An 18,041-nucleotide genomic window follows, 5' to 3' on the forward strand; every position below is an offset into this window, starting at 1 on the left:
TTCGCCTTGCAGGCAGCCGAACTTGGGATGGTGTCAGCCTATTACACATACATCTTCACTAATCTGGTAAGATGTTCTCACAGCTCACCTCCTTGGAAGAGAGTGTTGTCAGTGGTCAGGATTGATGGATTATAAGGGAAAAAAACCCAGAGGATGACGAGTACAGGAGATAGAAGCAGAGGAGCAGAAGCCAACCAGAGAGGCAGGGCGTCCTGGAAATTCTCATCCCAATAATTCTGAGCCACAGGAGAATGAGGATTTGGGGAATCTAATGCCTCCATTCAAATGCCGCTAGCTACATAAAGCGAATTCTGGGCTGTAGTGTGATGGACGAGCCTCCTCAGTAGGTCCAGTTACTGGCCTGCAGTCTAGTCTCTACATGGACTTAGGGATCAGGTGTCCTAAAAAGTCCTGTGAGGTTTAGGAGATGACAGCCCAGAGAGACAGGCTTGGACTCTGAGATCCTTGTTCTTTTCCAGCTGTCGGTGTCTATGAACAGTCCTTTCCAGGGGCTGCTGTGGGATTGTTAACCCTGTAGCATCTGACAGGCCTTTGTTCTCAGAGCTGAAACAGACCTTAGAGGAATTTAATGTGACCTTTCTTCTGGTATAGGGACTCCCACAACAGGCTTGTCAGGAAGCCGTTCAGCCTTCGCTTGAACTTGAGTAGAAGTGCCTAGTTTGCCACCACCATCCAAATACCTGCCCCATTGTTGGGCATCTTCATTGTAGTCTAGCGTGCACATAGATGAAAGCCACACATATTATATGCGCGTAGCTTAAGAAAACTTTTTCCAAGTAAGCACACCTGTGTAAGCAGCACACAGCTCCAGAAATAGAGCATTACCAGCACCCCAGAATCTCCCTCATGCCCCTCAAAACATAAAACAGATGAACTTGTTTCCTTTTTTTTTTTAACCTAACACTGCTGCTATAAATTAGAGCATTGATATGTAAAAAGGGAGAAAAGGATTAGACTACTCCCAGAGCAAAGCAAAAGCATTTGCTTAAAGTAAGGAGGCATCTGGGGGAGCCCGGGCAAGTTGGCAAAGGAGCAAAGAGAGATTAAAGTACAGTTGTGTTCCATTTTGGGAGCCTGGGAAATAGAAGGAGGAGAGGGAAAAGGCAGGCCAGTGCCAGCCTGCCAGAGAGGCTCCCTAAATTAGGCCGGCAACATGAGTAGAGGAGGAAGGAACTGGGCAACGAGGTGTCGCTGGGGTGATTTAGCAGATGGAAGGAAGCCATTCATTTGGAATATGAGTTCCCAGGACAGTAACCGGAATGAGGTGGAGTTGCTTGGCTTAGAGGTTTTTAAGACAGCATCCTCCACAGTGTACCACTATTTCCCATTCATAGAAATCATAAGAATGATGGTGATGATATTATCTAGTGGAAAAAGCACTGGCCTGTGAAGTCAGGAGGCCCAGAGTCAAGTCCTGACTCAGCCTTATGCTCACTGTGAGCCTTTGGTTGAGTCGCAGTGACTCTCTGAACCACAGTTTTCTCATTTTAAAAATGGGAACATATAGCAGCATGATTTATAGTCCTTTTCTCACTCATAGGTGGGAATTGAACAATGAGATCACATGGACACAGGAAGGGGAACATCACACTCTGGGGACTGTGGTGGGGTGGGGGGAGGGGGGAGGGATAGCATTGGGAGATATACCTAATGCTAGATGACGAGTTAGTGGGTGCAGCACACCAGCATGGCACATGTATACATATGTAACTAACCTGCGCAATGTGCACATGTACCCTAAAACTTAAAGTATAATAAAAAAAAATGGGAACATAAAACCTTACAAGTTTATTATGAGGATTAACTGGAATTCTGTAAGTAAAAATGTATTTTAAATAGCAAAGTACTATATGTTTCTAAGGCATTATATTTAGAAAAATATATAGCTCTATGATGCTTTCAGTTTTCAAAGAGCTTTTCTCCTTTTTGGGTGGGCATGGATGAGATCAGCTTTGGGAATTAACAGGACTCATGGAATTAACAGTTTGTAAGTTTGCAAGAGGAAATCATGATGAAAAGTAACTATATAAATGATGCTGGTTGAATAATAGTCAAGAAAACGACAGCAGAGCCATTGCAAAAATCTGCCAGTAAGAGAATATTCTAGAAGCTTCTCATGAGTGTGTTGGCTTTCTAAAAGGGACAAACCTCTAATAGGAGTAAAGAAACTGTTTTTAGGACCACTCTTTCTGCCCAGTTGCAGTTGGTGTTTTGTTTGTTTGTTTGTTTGCTTTTTATTTTGTTTGTGTGTGTGTGTGTGTTTTGTTTTTGCTTTTTTTGAGACAGAATCTCGCTCTGTCACCCAGGCTGAAGTGCAGTAGTGCCATCTTGATTCACCTTCCAACCTCTGCCTCCCAGGTTCAAGCCATTTTCCTGCCTCCGCCTCCCAAGTAGCTGGGATTACAGGCACACGCCACCATGCCTCGCTAATTTTTGTATTTTTAGCAGAGATGGGGTTTCACAACATTGGCTAGGCTGCTCTCAAACTCCTGACTTCAGGTGATCTGCCTGCCTTGGCTTCCAAAAAGGCTGGGATTACAGGTGTGAGCCACTGCATCTGGCCCAGTTGGTGTTTTGGGCCATAGAGGGAGGGGCTTCATCCAGAGGGTAATGAGTTGTCTTCTGCATTCTCCAGTCCCTTCTCCCCAATACAGATGCCAGCTGGGTTTTCATTCTTATTTCTTCTTTCTCTGAATCCCTTGGGGATCTCCACCGTGTCTCATCACTCTGAATTCTGCTACAGTGATGCAGTAGGTCCTCAGATCAGCTTTTAGAGAACAAGCAGGGTGAACGGGAAAGGCATGGACGGACCTTGGCATTAGGTACTCATGACTCAAAACTTTTGTTTGACTAGCTACTGGCTGTGTGATCCTGTGCAGGTTACTTAACCTTTCTGAGCCCCGGGAACCTCTTCTATAAGTGGACACTAATAGTACCTGCCTCGGGAGATAATGTGCACATAGCAATGGACTCACAATACGAGTTTATTTAGGAGAAGGTGTTATTTTAAGAAGTCCAGCTTATGCCTCCCATGGGCTAAAATGAATGGAAGATGCTTATTTTGCTCCCCAGCCATGCATGGCCTGTGAAAGTGACTCCTAAAATGCCATTTTATTTATTTCCAGATAAGAAATAGGACTAGGTAGTATGGTTATTGTGTGTGACTGAACTGGCCATTGTAGGGTTTATTTGTGTCGGTAATTGCTGAGTAATTGATCAAATGCCCATACCTCACTCCCATCCAGGCATAAAGAAAAGTGATTGATTTAGGGCATCTGTAATAAATGAATTAGGTTGACTGCTGTGGATTCTGTCAGTTGATTACCCATCACAAGAATTGGGACAAAATTATCCATCACGAATCGAACTTCTAAACCATCAGTTCATTTGACCCTATAGAAACACAGTTTCTCTCTCTGTCAGGGTCCGGTCAGCAGAAGAGTGAGTGTTCTAACCCTGAGCCTTGGGTGACAGAGGTGACTGATGCAATAAGAGGAACTGAGCCAGAGAGAGCGGAGGCTGCTCGGGGGTCACACAGCCATCACAGGCGGAGCTGGAAGAAGCTGGGCAAGTCCAGGGAAGGGCCAGGTCTCTGGTGCAGGGGAAGCTGGGCTCAGTGACAGGGTGACAGTGAGGTGTCAGGCAATGGAGAGAGACACTTCTGCAGGAGGGGAGAGAGCAGCAGACAGGGACAGCCCCTCTCCAGAACAGAGGAGGAAGTCAGTGACAGGAAGTATGGAGATGAAGGCACACAGTCAGAGGAAACAGTGAACTGACATCTGGGCCTTTTATTTGTATTACCTATTTCAAAATGAGATCTGGGTGGTCGGAACTGATGTTGGAGACTTGATCAGTGAAACAGCATCATGCCCCTGCTTCTGGTTCTAGTGGGTCAGGAATCATTCCCCGCAGAGCACATCTCTGATCAACAGACGGCAATGGCACCTGGTTAAGGTGGGAGCCCTGGGGCAGAGGGTCAGCTTATGAGGTCCAAATCGTGAGAACTTGACAGGGAAATTGACAGCACTTGGCCAGAGGTCAGGCACGCAGAGAGCAACTATGAGGAAGTAAGTCCTGGCAGGTAGACTGAGGCAAGGGGTCAAGAGTCCAGGCCAAAGTGAAGTGGACCGATTAAGGAACAAATTAAGAGAAATAAAATTACTGTGCAGAGTCATAAAAGCATGCCAACACAGGGAACTAGTTTCTGCCCTCATCCAGAAATCAATCTGCCTGCCTGCCTGCCTTTGTTTGCAGTTTAGTGGCGTTAATTATATTCTTAGTGTTGTACAACCATCACCACTATATATTTCTAAAACTTCATCCAGCCAAACAGAAACTCTGTACCCATTAATCAGTAGCTCCCCATTCCCCGTCCCCATGGCCTGTGGTAACCTCCATGTTATTTTCTTCTCAATGAGTTTGCCTCATAGAAGTGGAATTATACAATATTTATTTTTTGTGTCGTTTATTTCACTCAGCATAATGTTTTCTAGGTTCATTCATGTTGTAGCATGTGTCAGAAATTGCATTTCTTTTTTTTAAGCTTTGTATTATTGTGGTGAAATATATGTGACATAACATTTGCCATTGTAACCATATTTAAGTACACTTTTCAGTGGCATGAAGTACATCCACATTGTTATGCAACCATCAATACCATCCACCTCCAGAACATTTTTCACCTTTTCAGAATGAAACTCTGTACCCATTAGATGCAAACTCCCCATGCCTTTTTGCACCCAGCCCCTGGCAACCATCATTCTAATTTCTCTCTGTATGGATATGACTACTCTAGGTATTTCATGTAAGTGGAATCATATAATATTTGTCCTTTTGTGTTTGGCTCTGTTTACTTAGATTCATGTCTTTAGGGTTCATTCATATGTCAGAATTGCCTGCCTTTTTAAGGCCAAATAATATACTATGTGTGTGTAGACACACACACACCAGATTTTGTGTATCCGTTCATTCATCGATGGACACGTGGGTCGCCTCCACCTTTTGGCTCTTGTGAATAATGCTGGCATGAACATGGGTGTGCAAATGTCTGTTCAAGTCCCTGCTTTCAGTCCTTTTGTGTATATGCCTAAGAGTGGAATTGCTGGGTCATGTGGTAATTATCCGTTTTTTTATTGAGAAACCACCAAACATTTTCCAGAATGACCACACCATTTTTCGTTCCTGTCAGCAATGTACAAAGGTCCCGGTTTCTCTGCAACCTTGACAATACTTGCTATTTTTCATTTTTAAAAATAATAGCCATCTCGATGGGTGTCAAGTAGTCAGATGTGTTTTTTATTTCTATTTGAAGTGTGCAAATTGGAAGAAGCAAGACCACATGACTGAAGTTGAGAGTCCTGGCGATTAAGAAGCTTTATAATGAGGGAAAGTAGCTGATGAATAAAAATTGCATCCTTACAATCAGTCAGAAGTGGTAAAAATCTCCAGTTCAGGAGCTTATGAGCTGGGACCTTTGGAGGTTCTCTGTCCTCATATGTAAAATGTGAATAATAATATCCATCTTTTGAAAATCTTGGTAAGATTTAAAAATTAGCAACTGATAACACTGTACCTGGTAGGTAATGCTAGCTGCTATAACAGATAAACCCCCAGATCTCATCGTTTCACACAATGGAAGTAAATTTCTTACTCAATTGAAGTTCCAAAAGGGTGTTTCTGGTGAGCAGCATTCCATAAGGTTATTCAAGGCCCCAGTCTTCTTCTAGTTTATAAATGTGTCCTCTTAGAGACCAGTGTTAGGAAAACAACATGGAAGATCATACATGGGAGGGTTTATGGGTCAGGCCTGGAAGTGACACGTATTATTTCAGCTCACAATTCCATTGGCTAGAATTCATCACATGGCCACACTCACTTGTAAGGGAAGCTGGGAAAGGTAGTCTAGCCATGTGCCCAGGGAGAAGAGGAAATGAGTTTAATGATCACAAAGCAATCTCTGCCACATTATTAAATTATCAATCATCATCACACATCTATTTCATGTATACTAAAAAACCAACTAGAATCCCAAGCCCTGGCTTGTCTTTTTAGAGGATAACTGATCCTAAAAGTGGAAATCAGCACTTAGTTATAAGGATGTCAGCTTCCCGTGTTCTCTTACCCGAGGAGGGCATGCATAGGGCGGTTATAGATGCACTGTGCTTATTCCGCTCTTTACTCTGCAAGGGAGTCTCTGTCTTCCAGTCGGCCTCTGGGTTTGGTTGGGGGAAACCTTTGTTGTGCAAGACTGATGGAAGTTTGAATAAAAGACATAAAGAATTAAGGGCCTCTGGGCAACCAGTCTACCGTTGAGACAGCAGGGTGGTTGATGCCGTAAGAGAAGAGATGAAGGAGGAAGCTCAATTTGAGCTAATAAATCTGGAGGGATTATCCAGCTACTAATGAACCCAGAGAGATATGCAGTCACTGCCTAACAGAAAAGATAAAATCACCCTAATCTATTATCAGAGAGCATAGGTGGGCCCTGTGCCTATGGCAGGAGCTGCCATCTCAGCAGAGAGAAGTGTTGAGATTTAAGGGTAAAGGTCAAAAGTCAGGGACTGCCAATGAAAGATGGGAAATAATTGGGCACTGGAAGCAGGAGGCTGTGTGGTCTGCTGACCACTGAGCTGCTACGGCATTGCAGGTGGTGTGACTAGCTGGACTCCAGCGCCACCATTTCATTGCCATGCCCCAGGCAGGGCCAGAGCTCTCTGCTCTCGGCACCGCCGCTGTGCTGGAGGGTAGAATGCTATTTGTGGGGTGTCAACAGAGGCAGTGGGCACCCAGAGTTTTTCTTTTGGGGAATCTAGAGAGAAGGGACTGAGAGCTGGGTATGCCATGTTAGAAGACAGGGAGAAGGAGTACATCAGCAGGAGGCCTCATTATTATAGAGGGCAAGGCCCTGGACTAGCAGTGAAGCAGCTATGGCTTCAAGTTCCAGTCCTACTACTAACTAGCTGGGTGTATGGCAATATCAATAGTTGATATTTACGTGAGTAAGTGCTAATAAGTGCTTCACAGTTATTTTCCCATTTAAACCTCACGACAACTCTAGCAGGAGACACAGTTTTATCCCTATTTTAGAGATGAGCAAGTTGAGACCCTCTTCACTCTACCGCCTGTATCCGGGTGAGCTATTTTACCTTGCTGGGCTTCGGTTTTTTATCTGAAAAATTGTGAGGTTGTATTAGGTGATCTCTAAGGGCCTTTTCAGCCTTGGACCTGTTTCATCCTATATGTGGTTTGGGGCATTTCAGTTCACAATGCCTTGGAATTGGGGATGTTCCCTGGAGTGAGGGGAGAATGCCCCATCAGGTTGGGGAGTTCGTGTGACTCGTGGAAGCAGTTTCTGTTCACCCGACAGCTCCTCAGATTCCCAAACTATAGTCAGGTCCAAGTGAGCCCTGCAGAAATAACCCCTCCGTGCCCCAGTCTCTATCTTGTTTTGGCAGAATGGATATATGCAGCCAATTTTCCTCCCCTGGGTTCGTTTTATTGTCAGTAGACCTGAGCCTATGTTTATTTTTCCAAAGGTTTATCAGAGAGATTAGCCATAAGTAATTTGAAATTGCTAAAATTATTACAGAAAGGGGACCCAGGGCAGACAGAGAGGGAAAAAATAATTGATTCCAGGAGGAAGTGAGAATGCACACAGCCCCACTCTTTCACTCCTTGCTTTGGCGAGTTGACGCTACTCATCTTTCAGGACTTACTTAAATGTCACTTCCTCAAGGAAGTCTTCCCTGACACCCCGCAAGGTTGAGTCTGCTGCCACACACTCTCCCAGCACCCTGTGTTCTGGTTTTTGTAGCATTCATCTCAAGTGGGAATCCATTTTTCTACGCTAACCTTTCCACCAGACTTTGAGCTTCATAAAAGCAAGATCAAATCACTCTTGTTCATCACCATAGATCCAGTGGCCTCCTGCATAGTAGGCACTCAATAAATATTGTATGAGTGAATGGAGCATTCCGTAACATCTGGAGTTCTTGGGGTAGAAGGGCTGGCCAAGTAAGATAAGTCATCTCTTTAGATCCCACAGGAATTCAGTTCATCCCAACTAAGCCTCAGACACAAAGGAACCTATCTGCGTTTCAGCCGGGGAGAGCTGGGCCCTATTCCCTATTCCGCGGGACCCCCGGTACTTGCTTAGCCTACATGACAACTACTCCATCTGGAATACCCTTCCTCCCATTCTGAGCTGGACAGATTTGAAGTCAACGTTGTGCAGGACCATGTAGGGTGGTTTAGTTCAGGATCCAAGAGACACAATTTCAGGGGTTCTGCTGAGTGAGAGTGATGTCAAAACCTGAGGCCCAGGGTTGGCACCAAGAATGATCACTGAGGCAGGGGAGGGCAGAAGAGTGCAAGGACAGTCAGGCTGATTGTGCCAAGTGGTCTCTCTGTCACCTGGGACTGTTTCCTTCACTGGCCACACCATGCCTGCCCTGGTCAGCCTTGATCATGTGGTGTCTTCAGGCCAACACCTGGCAGCTGACTCATAGAACCAGAACCCAAGGGTCTTTAAAAGAAACCTCTCCTTCAGGTTATAAAGGCCATTATGAAGTGATCTAGTCCTGTACTCTGTCCCAATGGCTTGGCATATGAGGTTGGGTGAGCCTGATTACTGTGTTGACACTGAGGATAGAGAAAGGGTTTAATGGAAGCTGCCAGGGCCTCAGATCAGGGAGAACCTGAGTTCCTATCTGGGCCCTGCCGTACATTAGATGTACCTGTGGCAAGTTACTTAACCTGTTGGCCTGTCAGTTTTCCCTCTTGTAAAATGGAGATAATCATGCTTATCTCATAACATTGTTTTGTGAAGACCATGGGAAGTTTCTAATCCCGAGGGTTGTTAGTAAATATTATTTCCCTTCCCTCTCTTTTTTCTCACTTACCTGTCTTTATTTCCATCCTTAGACCTCAGTTTCCTGATTTACTGCCTCTAGCTTTCCAAAACTCTACAGCTGTTATCAGAAACATTTCAGTTGGCCTCTCACCTAGTTGAACTGTAATTCCCAGGATGCTTGAGCCTTTCAGTTCTTCACGGAAAATGCAACAGGCACACATGAACATATACACACACATCCCTATGCACACTTCTACACACACACACACACACACACACATGGCCAGAAGTTACAATCCATCAGCCAGACAACTTTCTAGTGCCAGAGCAATTGATTCCAAAGTGTAGTTTATTGTAAAATTATTAAGAGTATGCACATATTTCAGCTTTACTGAGCCTTTTAGGAGAACCACTCTGCATAATATAGTATACTTTGATGAATAAATATGTTTTTAGTGCAACTAGAAAAAAGAATGATGGAATGAAAGCTCCTTGTGTGTCAGTCTGAGCTGCCAAGGTACCACCCTACCCAATGCAAACCCTGAGAGGTGGCAGGTCTGGCGGTGACAGATGTCTCCTGGGCGTGCTTGGGCACAGCAGTTTCTTACAGAGATGCTATTGATCCAAACCTGTGTTTTCCAAAGCTGCTAACCCTCCTGTACCTATTCTCTGCACATGGTTGTTGGAAGATGGAAATATGTTCAGAAGGAGAAAAAACAGAGAGAATCACAAGGGGATTCAGGAGGCATTGACTGAAGATTTTATTTTTTGCATTGTGGAAACTGTGGCTGACAGCTTGAAGTTCCTTGGCCCAAGTTATAGGATTATAAAATGATTAGCCAGCTATGATTAAGCAATTTGCATATGGAAAATGCTACCATCAACTACACTGATTCAGCAAACATCTATTAAGTGCCTGCTGTGTGGTGGGAGAAACAAGGACTAGGAGGATGTGGTCCAGCAGGATGTGAATTGAAGAGGTCTGCGTCTATTAATGTGAGGTGTGGCAGCCCAGAGGAGAGAGCGTGTAGTTCTTCTTTGGGAGTTTGGATGAGGGTTTACAGATATGGCTTCCCTTACTGAAGCATGGGTTAGAGATGGCAATTGGAGAGTGACATGTAGGCAGTGGTAAGTTATGGTTCCTTTTGTGCCTGGAGCAGGAGAGTGTGATGGAGAGAGGTGGACCCAGAGCCAGCCAAGGAAGTCTCAGGTGAGATGATGTCCTTCTGCTATGCACGTTTGCTGGACTTTTCAGCATTGGAATTGGCGTCAGTAGGCCCAGGGTCTTGTTTTGGCTGTCCCACTGACTGTGTGATCTTGGACAAGCCCTTTCTTCTCTGGAGACAAGCTAGAAGGTCTCCAAAGACCTTTCAACTCTGAAATTCTATTGAGTTTATGGATTGGATGAATACATAATGAACAACCAGATGAATTCTCCTGGTGAATTTTTTCCAGATGAAATCGGCCACCCTCCTCTTCACGGTTTTCCAGTGTCCTCATCTGGCTGGCTCATCCCTGCAGTGCCCTCAGCTGTCCAGATCCCCCAGAGTGGGGGAGCACCCCTGTCTTCTGAGCTGTCTTGATCTCTCACCATCACCTTACCCAGAAGTACCTGTCCTGTGGCCTCACCTGCTCTGTAGAGCCCTGACAAATGACAGGGCAATCTGAAAATCCAGTTCGTGCCAAGGTGCTAATGTCCATGACAACATTAAATTCTTTTGGATTGTTGAGAGCATCTTACTAAATCTCATCCTTTTACAGTTGAGTAAACAGAACTGAAGAGGGAAAGTGACTTGGCCAGGCTCTCACAGTGAGTCAGGAGTAGAGAGAGGAGGTCTCCTCACTCACACAGTTCACACATTCCCTAGATCAGCATTAACTGAGCACTTACTGTGCTGTGTGTTGGGGATACGATGAAAAATAAAATTCTGATTTTCCAGGAGGTCAGACTAGAGGGGAAGAAGAACACAAGCAGATTATCATAAATCAGTGGGTTCAATAAAGTGATGAAGATATGCACAGGGTATTAGGGGGCCATCAAAGGAAGGCCTCCAGACTAGCCTGGCAGGTTCATCAAAAGCTTCCTGGAATAGGCCAATCCAAAGGGCCTTGGAGAATCAATGGGAGTTAGCCAGGTAGAGAAGGACATTCTAAGTGGGGGATACACACAGTTAATGGCTCATGCATCCCAGACAACATTTGCTTTTTAGCTAAGGCCTTAACCAAGGAAGCAGATTGCATGAGAAATTGTGGAGCTTGTAAGGAAGGTATTTTGGAGGTGGGGAGAACCTTTCAGAACTTTCATATTACTCCACACGGACAGCCAACTTACTATCCTATGTAAGGCAGGGGAAGAGGAAAGGCATATTCCCAAGTGGACCTGAGTTAGCACCTTTAGCTTGGTGGTGGCTTGTCACAAATGCCTGTCCCAGGCTAAATATCATAAAATCCCAGACCCAGGGATTACCACTTGGATAGCTGTCAATAGGTGTCCCTCTTCCAGGGAATGGGCCCTAGTGGCCTAAAAAGAGAATGGAAACCAGAGCGTCCCTAGGGCAGGAGCAGGGAGATTAGGCCAGTCCTAAAGGTGGCATAGCCTTCGTTCGCTTCCAGTGCCAGCTAGGAATAAGCATCTGAAAGGTGAACTTTATTCTGCCAACACTGGAGTGCATCCCTGTTCCTGACCCTGGAAGCCTTCTCACCCTGAGATCCAAGTCAGGAGAAACTCCCTCCTGGAGGAGGAATGCTGCAGGGAGGATGGCTGGGCAGCCCTTGAGGGGGCAGGGGATGTAGTAGGCACAGGTACAGACTGACTCTAAGATGCTACGTGCCATTGACGAACTACATCCAGAGCTCCAGGAGACCCCAGGTGGGCAGGGCTTACCTCCTATGCTCTGTTCACCTTTCTTTTTGTCAGCATTTATAGGTGGCCGCTCTTTCCTCAGTACTTCTGACTTTCCCTCTCCTTATGCTAACAGTACCTAGCGCAGGCTCTGGTTCAGGGGGCATTTGAATCAAGCCACTGCCTTACTTGGCTGGTGGGTATGTGGCTGTTCACCCATTCCTGATGGGCTAGGGGAAGAGGAAAAAAAGGTATCAGAGAAGGGACCCTTCCCTTGGCAAGCTCAGGTGATCAGAAGAATCACCCCAAGCTGCATGGGAACTTTCCCCAAGAGTACCCCAATATTAGGCTGTTCTATTTGGGTCCCTTCATCTGCTCTTCACCCACAGCAAGAGTTGGTCTCAGCTGGGACTGATGAATCAGTATATCCAGGGGGGAAATGAGGCATTATTGTCAGTTATCCTGGAAGAATAGCCAGACACTGTACCCTGGGGATGCAGGATCACTAAAAATGAAAATTAACCAATTAGGTCTTTATCCCACCCAGAGCTAGGGTAGGGGAGGAGGAGCCAGCCCCTGGGCCTTTCAGTGAGATCTGGTTATCCAAGGTGAGGCAGGAGTTTCCAGATACCCTCAATTCCTAACCGAGGGGGACAGGGGGTGTGAGAACAGAATGGATATTGCCAGAAAGTCAATAGAAACTGAAGAAGCATTCAACAGGGGATGTTGAGACCCTGGTGGAGGTAAAGAAACTCTTCTTTGCTTCGGAGGAACCAATTATCAGACAACCCCTTTGCTGATGTTTGACAAATAGCATGACAGGGAAGATAAGTCCCATGGGGCTCCCACAGCTGAGTTTGAGATACTTGTGTAGCATCCATTTAATAAAAATTGAAACGCATTGCTTGTATCTGCCCCCAACGCGCACGCGCGCACACACACACACACACATACACACACACACACATTTCTATGCCCATGTGCCTTGGTGAGTGGGTGCATCAGACTGTGCATATAAAATACATCAAACTGAAATAAGAACAAGACCCTGGAGACTACTGTGGTTCAATATCTCTGGACACATAATGGAAATGCTCCCCTTTGACTGCCCAGGCCTTCTATCTAATAGAGCTTTGGGAGAAAAGGAAGCTGCCTTGACCCTCTATCACAAAGTTGTTAAAGATTCAGAAGTCGCATTAATTTAATGAGAGATGCCTCGGCCTTCCTTCTGTCTACTGATCCAACAATTTCCAATTATTCACAATCAAGAGAGTCTAATAATAAAAATCTACCCATTTCCCAAAGCTGGTATTCTCACAATAGGCGCTGCTGGCTCTTGAATACCAGCAATGTACCAGATGCCATGCCCAGCACCTTCTACTCAAGATCTTTAACCCTCAAAATAACACTGCAAAGTGGGTGTTCCAATTCTACACAGTATGAAAGTGAGGCTCAGAGATGTTCAAGGGTCTTCACTCAATAAGTGGCAGATGTGAGAATCTGCTTTTTACCTCCCAGTCTACATCTTGTACTTGTCAAACTGATCTTTTTGGCTTTTCTGTGCTCTATTGGTTTCTATTGTTGTGTGACGAATTACCACAAAGTTAGCACCTTAAAACAGGAGCATTTATTAGTGCAAAGTCATATAGGTCAGAAGTCCAGCATGGCATGACTGGCTCTTTGCTCAGGCTGAAATCTAAGTGTCACCAACTACATTTTCATCTGGAGCACAAGGTCCCCCTGCAAGTTCATTCCTGTGGTTGGCAGAATCTACTTCCTTGTGGTTATAGGAATGAAATCTGTTTTCTTGCTGGCTCTTGGCTAGGGACAGCCTAGCCTCAAGAGACCATTCTTGGGTCCTTTCCCCATGACTGCTCCATCTCATCAACAGGGAACCTCCCTGTAGTCCAGTCTCTCTCTTAGTTCATATCTCCTTGGCTTCCTCTTCTGCAAACAGCCAGTGAAAACTCTTTGCTTTTAAAGGACTCTTAGGCCAGGCTCATCTGGATAATCTCCTTCTTTGAAGGCAACTGCGTCATATAGCGTAACCTAATTGCAGAGGTAAAATTCATTGTAGTCACAGTCCTGGGGAGTGTGTGTGTGTGTGTGTGTGATGTGTGTTTCTTGGGGGTCATCTTAGAATCCTGCCTACCACACATGCCAACTGTGTAAATTAGTTTATTTTCTTTTCCTTTCTCCTCTACCATCTGGTGAAATGGTATACAAGGAGAGATCTGGGGCCAGGGCACCAGGAGGAGAGTGCTGGAGACACTTGAGGCAGGAAATCCATACATCCCTTGATCATGCAAATGATAAACTCTGTGTTGTCTCTGCTGAAGCAAGGCAGAGCTCAGGGCAGGGCCCATCCCTTGCCTCCTGATGATGGCCTGTAAACCAGCCCCTGAGGGAAAACTGACAGCCAGGGCAAAGGGGGAAACCAAGGCCTCTCTCTTGAAACTGCTGTGGCTAGCAGGGAGGCTGGTGGCCCTGAGGAATTTGGGCCCTGCTGAGAAGAGTGTTTGAGATTTAATGAATGTTTGGAAAGCAGAAGGAGACTGAAAATAAAAGGCATTATGGCAAATCACATTATTATTATTATTATTATTATTACATTATAAGTGCTATTGTATTACAAGCACCATTAGGAGTAGCAATTGCTGTTATTATTAAGCAATCCAGCTTCTCCATCCTCAGCATCAGGCTTCACTCCGTGTCAAAGGCGTCAACAGCTCCGTAAATCACCATCTGGGGCTTCCCTCACATTCACAGCCCAGTGGCAAGCCTGATGCCTGCCCATCCCACTGAAGCCTCCAGCCATAGCTCATGTGGTAGACGCATCTCCTGTGAATTCCAAAGCTGGATTTTTATCTTGGCCAAGAGTTAAGATAGTCCTAAACCCATTCCTGATCATATTGCTCTCTTGCTTAAAACCCTTCAGTGGCTGTCTCCCCATTACCCTCAGGATAAAGTCTGAACTCCTTAACATAACTCCTGTGACCTCCTATTCCCTATCACCCACTGCACACCCCAGCCATACTGAATGACTTGCAGGTCCCTGAATCTGTTATAAGCTCTTGCTGTTCTGGGGCTCTGCACATGCTGTGGTTTCTCTGTTCGTGAAACTCCTCTTCCCACCTCTTTATCTGGCTGACTCCTGCTCAGCTTTCAGGTCTCAACTTGCAGTCAGCTCTCAGCTCAGGAATATCAGCAGCAATTCTGGTAGAAAAGACCACCTTATACGTGCCGCGCCGTGTAATTAACCACTCTTCAGGACTTACCTTCCACCTGCTACTAAGTTTAAGCATCTTGAGGACAGGCATGGAGTGTGCTTATCATTCTATTTCTAGTGCCCAACATGATGTGTGTTCTCAAGGAGACACTCATGTTTTTGTTGAATGAATGAAGGAATGAGTGAGACTAACTAAGATCTAAAAAGTGTCCGAGAGCTGAAAATCTGTTATGCATATCCCTGCCCCTCCCCCGCCCCCACTGTGGGAACCTATCTGAGAGCCTGGTGGCCTCTGGAACACAGCAGAGTCAGCAAGATGCTCAGTCCTTGTGGAGAACCCATTATTTGATCCTGCTGCCAATGTGGAGCACATAAATTAGTAAGGAGGCAGAGTCCACTGATTAACAGCATCGCTCATCTTCCTAAACAACTCCTTGTACCCCTGGTGGGATGGTGGAGCTGGGGGTGCCTGGGATCTCTACATGCCTGAGGCTAATGTGTTGGGACCTGGGAAAGGAGAGGTTTAGCAACTGATGTATAGACAGGAGGCCTGACCAGTGAATGCTGATCAGTGCCTGAAGAAGGAAGCAAGCCTGCAGAAAAGCGGTAGCTCACTGCAGCCTAAGGGGAGAGCCCGAGGTGTCCACTAGTTCTCATTGTCAACTTGACCTACTGAGGCTTCAGCTACACACTTAACCACACAGTTAATAACTACTTATTTAGCACCTAGAGACCCAGAACAGTGTTGTAAATAAAAAAATGAAGACAGACCCAGCTGCTGCCGAGGAGGTAAGAGGGCTTTCCACCTGGCCTCTGCCTTCCTCTTCCTGGAAGCATATGACTGAGGTCTCTGTAAAGGCAGTTCTACCCTGATGGGTGTTTGCAGGTGAACATGAATTAATTTAATGAATGTGTATTGAGCACTTGCTAAGCGCAAGTGTAGGATATAGTGAAGGGGATAGAGCATGAACAAGAAGGAATATGGTCTGCCTTTGAAGTCCTGTTTGTGGACTTATGTTGGGAAAGAAGAGCAGAGAAAGGACAGAGTTCCTGGGAGGAAGGGATGTGCATGTCCAGGTTATGGGGTAAATGAATAGGAAACATGCAGGGAGAAGAATCCAAAGCTGGGAGATTTAGGACCAAATCTCCTATTAAATAGAATTCATTGACAGGTGTGAATTAGCCTCCCAGCTGCTACTGTCTTCAAAGACCTACAACACAAAAAGCCATCTCCCAGCCTACACAGAGAGCACAGGCTTTGATGCAGATAAATAGACAGACGGGTACCGCAGTCAAGTGGGCTCAGGAGGGAAGGAGAGGATGTAAGGGTGCCCAGGAGATTTTGGACTTCTGGTGGCTCCAGGGCTTTCCTGCAAAAAGGCTAAGAGAGGACTTCTGAGACAAGGGTCTGGGGCCTGGCTTCTGCGATGCATTAGATCTAGCTATGAAGAAGAGCCTTGGGCAGGTGAGAGGACCAGGCTGCCAATGGGGTGAGATGAGGCACAGCCTGACAAGTGCTGCCTTCCTAAATGTTTTTAGTCAACAGCCTTGACTTCTTTCTATATGGGGTGCACCAGAGTGAACACTGATAATGTAAGTGCATTTATTTCAAATGGCATCTAGTCCTTGGAGAGGTAGCTTTGAACAAACTCGTGATAAAAAGCTTCAAGTGATGACAGGTATGCAGATGAGGTGTAAAGGGGGCATGATTGAGTGACCGCTTCTTCCAGGCTTGGGAGATGCAGGAGGTCAAGGTGGACACTGAGGAAAAGGTAGGCAGGAATCATAGCATGAAAAGCCTTGTGTGTCTAGCCAAGGGGTTTCTGTCCTGTATTCAATAAAGGAGTATTTGGTGAGGGGGACGTTCATGATCAAATTTGGAGTTTAGAAAGATCTCTCCAGCAATAACGTGGAGAAGGAACCTGGAGAAGTGCAAGACTAAAGGAGGAGAAACCAATGAGTCCGTAGTCTAGGACCAAGCTGGTGAGGATCTGATTTGAGGTAGAGATGATGGGGTGGAGGGAAGGGATCAGATTCAAGAGATGTAAAGGAATTATAATGTCCTCAAATGACAATAAATGAGTGCATACCTGCTTACATGAATGAATGAATGAGATGTGGACAGTGAGAGCATGGAAGGGGAGGATGCATTCTAAATTCTAGCTTGATTGACAGGTGGATCATGTGACATTCACAAACAGGGAACCAAGGGAGGGAAGCAGATCCAAGTGGCAAGGTAAGGAGTTCAAGTTAAAGAGCGATACGGTCTTAAGGATATCTTCCTCCTTTTCAGCTTCATAATAATATTTTAAGAAATTAGAATCGTTTAGTGTTTCAGGACTCCTGGGGTGAGAACATTTGAAGTTGTCAATCATTAACAATCACAGTGATGGAGTATGCTTTGACACCACCTCCTAGTGGCCTAGCCCAGTGCTGAGCACACAGTAGGGAAGATAGAATAATCACTGGTCTTATTTGCCAAGGACCTGGATCTTAATTCCATGTCTGTCTTAGGGGCAAGACATTTAACTCCTGGGCACCTCAGTTTGCTCTTCTACCACATGTGAAAATGAATAAAACCTGTTCTGTTCACTTCCAATTGTGGTCGGGAGACCCAAAAGCAGTGCATGAAAGTGCCCTGTAAGCTTCATTCAGCCACATCCGTGGAAGCAGTTGATGTTATTATACTCAGTAATAAATTGATATTTCATAAATCACTTTGATGTGGGTGACATGAGGCTGCCAGCCTCCTCTCCCAGGCAGTTAGGGTCCAGGGCTGAGCATGGAGCAGAGAGGATCAGAGGCTGAGGCTTGGGTGAAAGCAGGCAAGAGATGAGGGACTGCTTGAAACCCCACTGTTAAGGGGGTTAAGGATTTTAAACACCACTGTTAGGAAGCAGAGCCAGTTCTGGAGTGAAGAGGCTGCAAATAGGGCCAGTTATAACCCAAATGGGTGCAAGCGTTAACATTTGGAGAGATTTCAGAGGTCACAGAGGTGTTGGAGTGACACCTTTTATAGGTTGCGTGTGGCCCTGCTGGGAAGGGAGCTTTTAAGGTTCTTGGACTACCTGGGGCTGAGGGCTTTCTGCAGACGCCGG

General features: G+C 45.6%; 1 protein-coding gene across 6 annotated transcripts in view; it reads left to right on the forward strand.

Moving 5' to 3' along the window:
- The window catches only part of GRIK4 (glutamate ionotropic receptor kainate type subunit 4), a 476,087-nt gene that overhangs the window by 325,752 nt on the left and 132,294 nt on the right, over positions 1–18,041 (forward strand). For all 6 annotated transcript variants that reach the window (XM_016919844.4, XM_016919847.4, XM_016919845.4 and 3 more), the window contains one exon: positions 13–66. In XM_016919844.4, the coding sequence (XP_016775333.1) occupies positions 13–66 (54 nt within the window). The remainder of the gene's footprint in view (positions 1–12; positions 67–18,041) is intronic.

Source organism: Pan troglodytes, chromosome 9 (genome assembly GCF_028858775.2).
Source record: "Pan troglodytes isolate AG18354 chromosome 9, NHGRI_mPanTro3-v2.0_pri, whole genome shotgun sequence".
Classification (NCBI taxonomy): Eukaryota; Metazoa; Chordata; class Mammalia; order Primates; family Hominidae; genus Pan; species Pan troglodytes.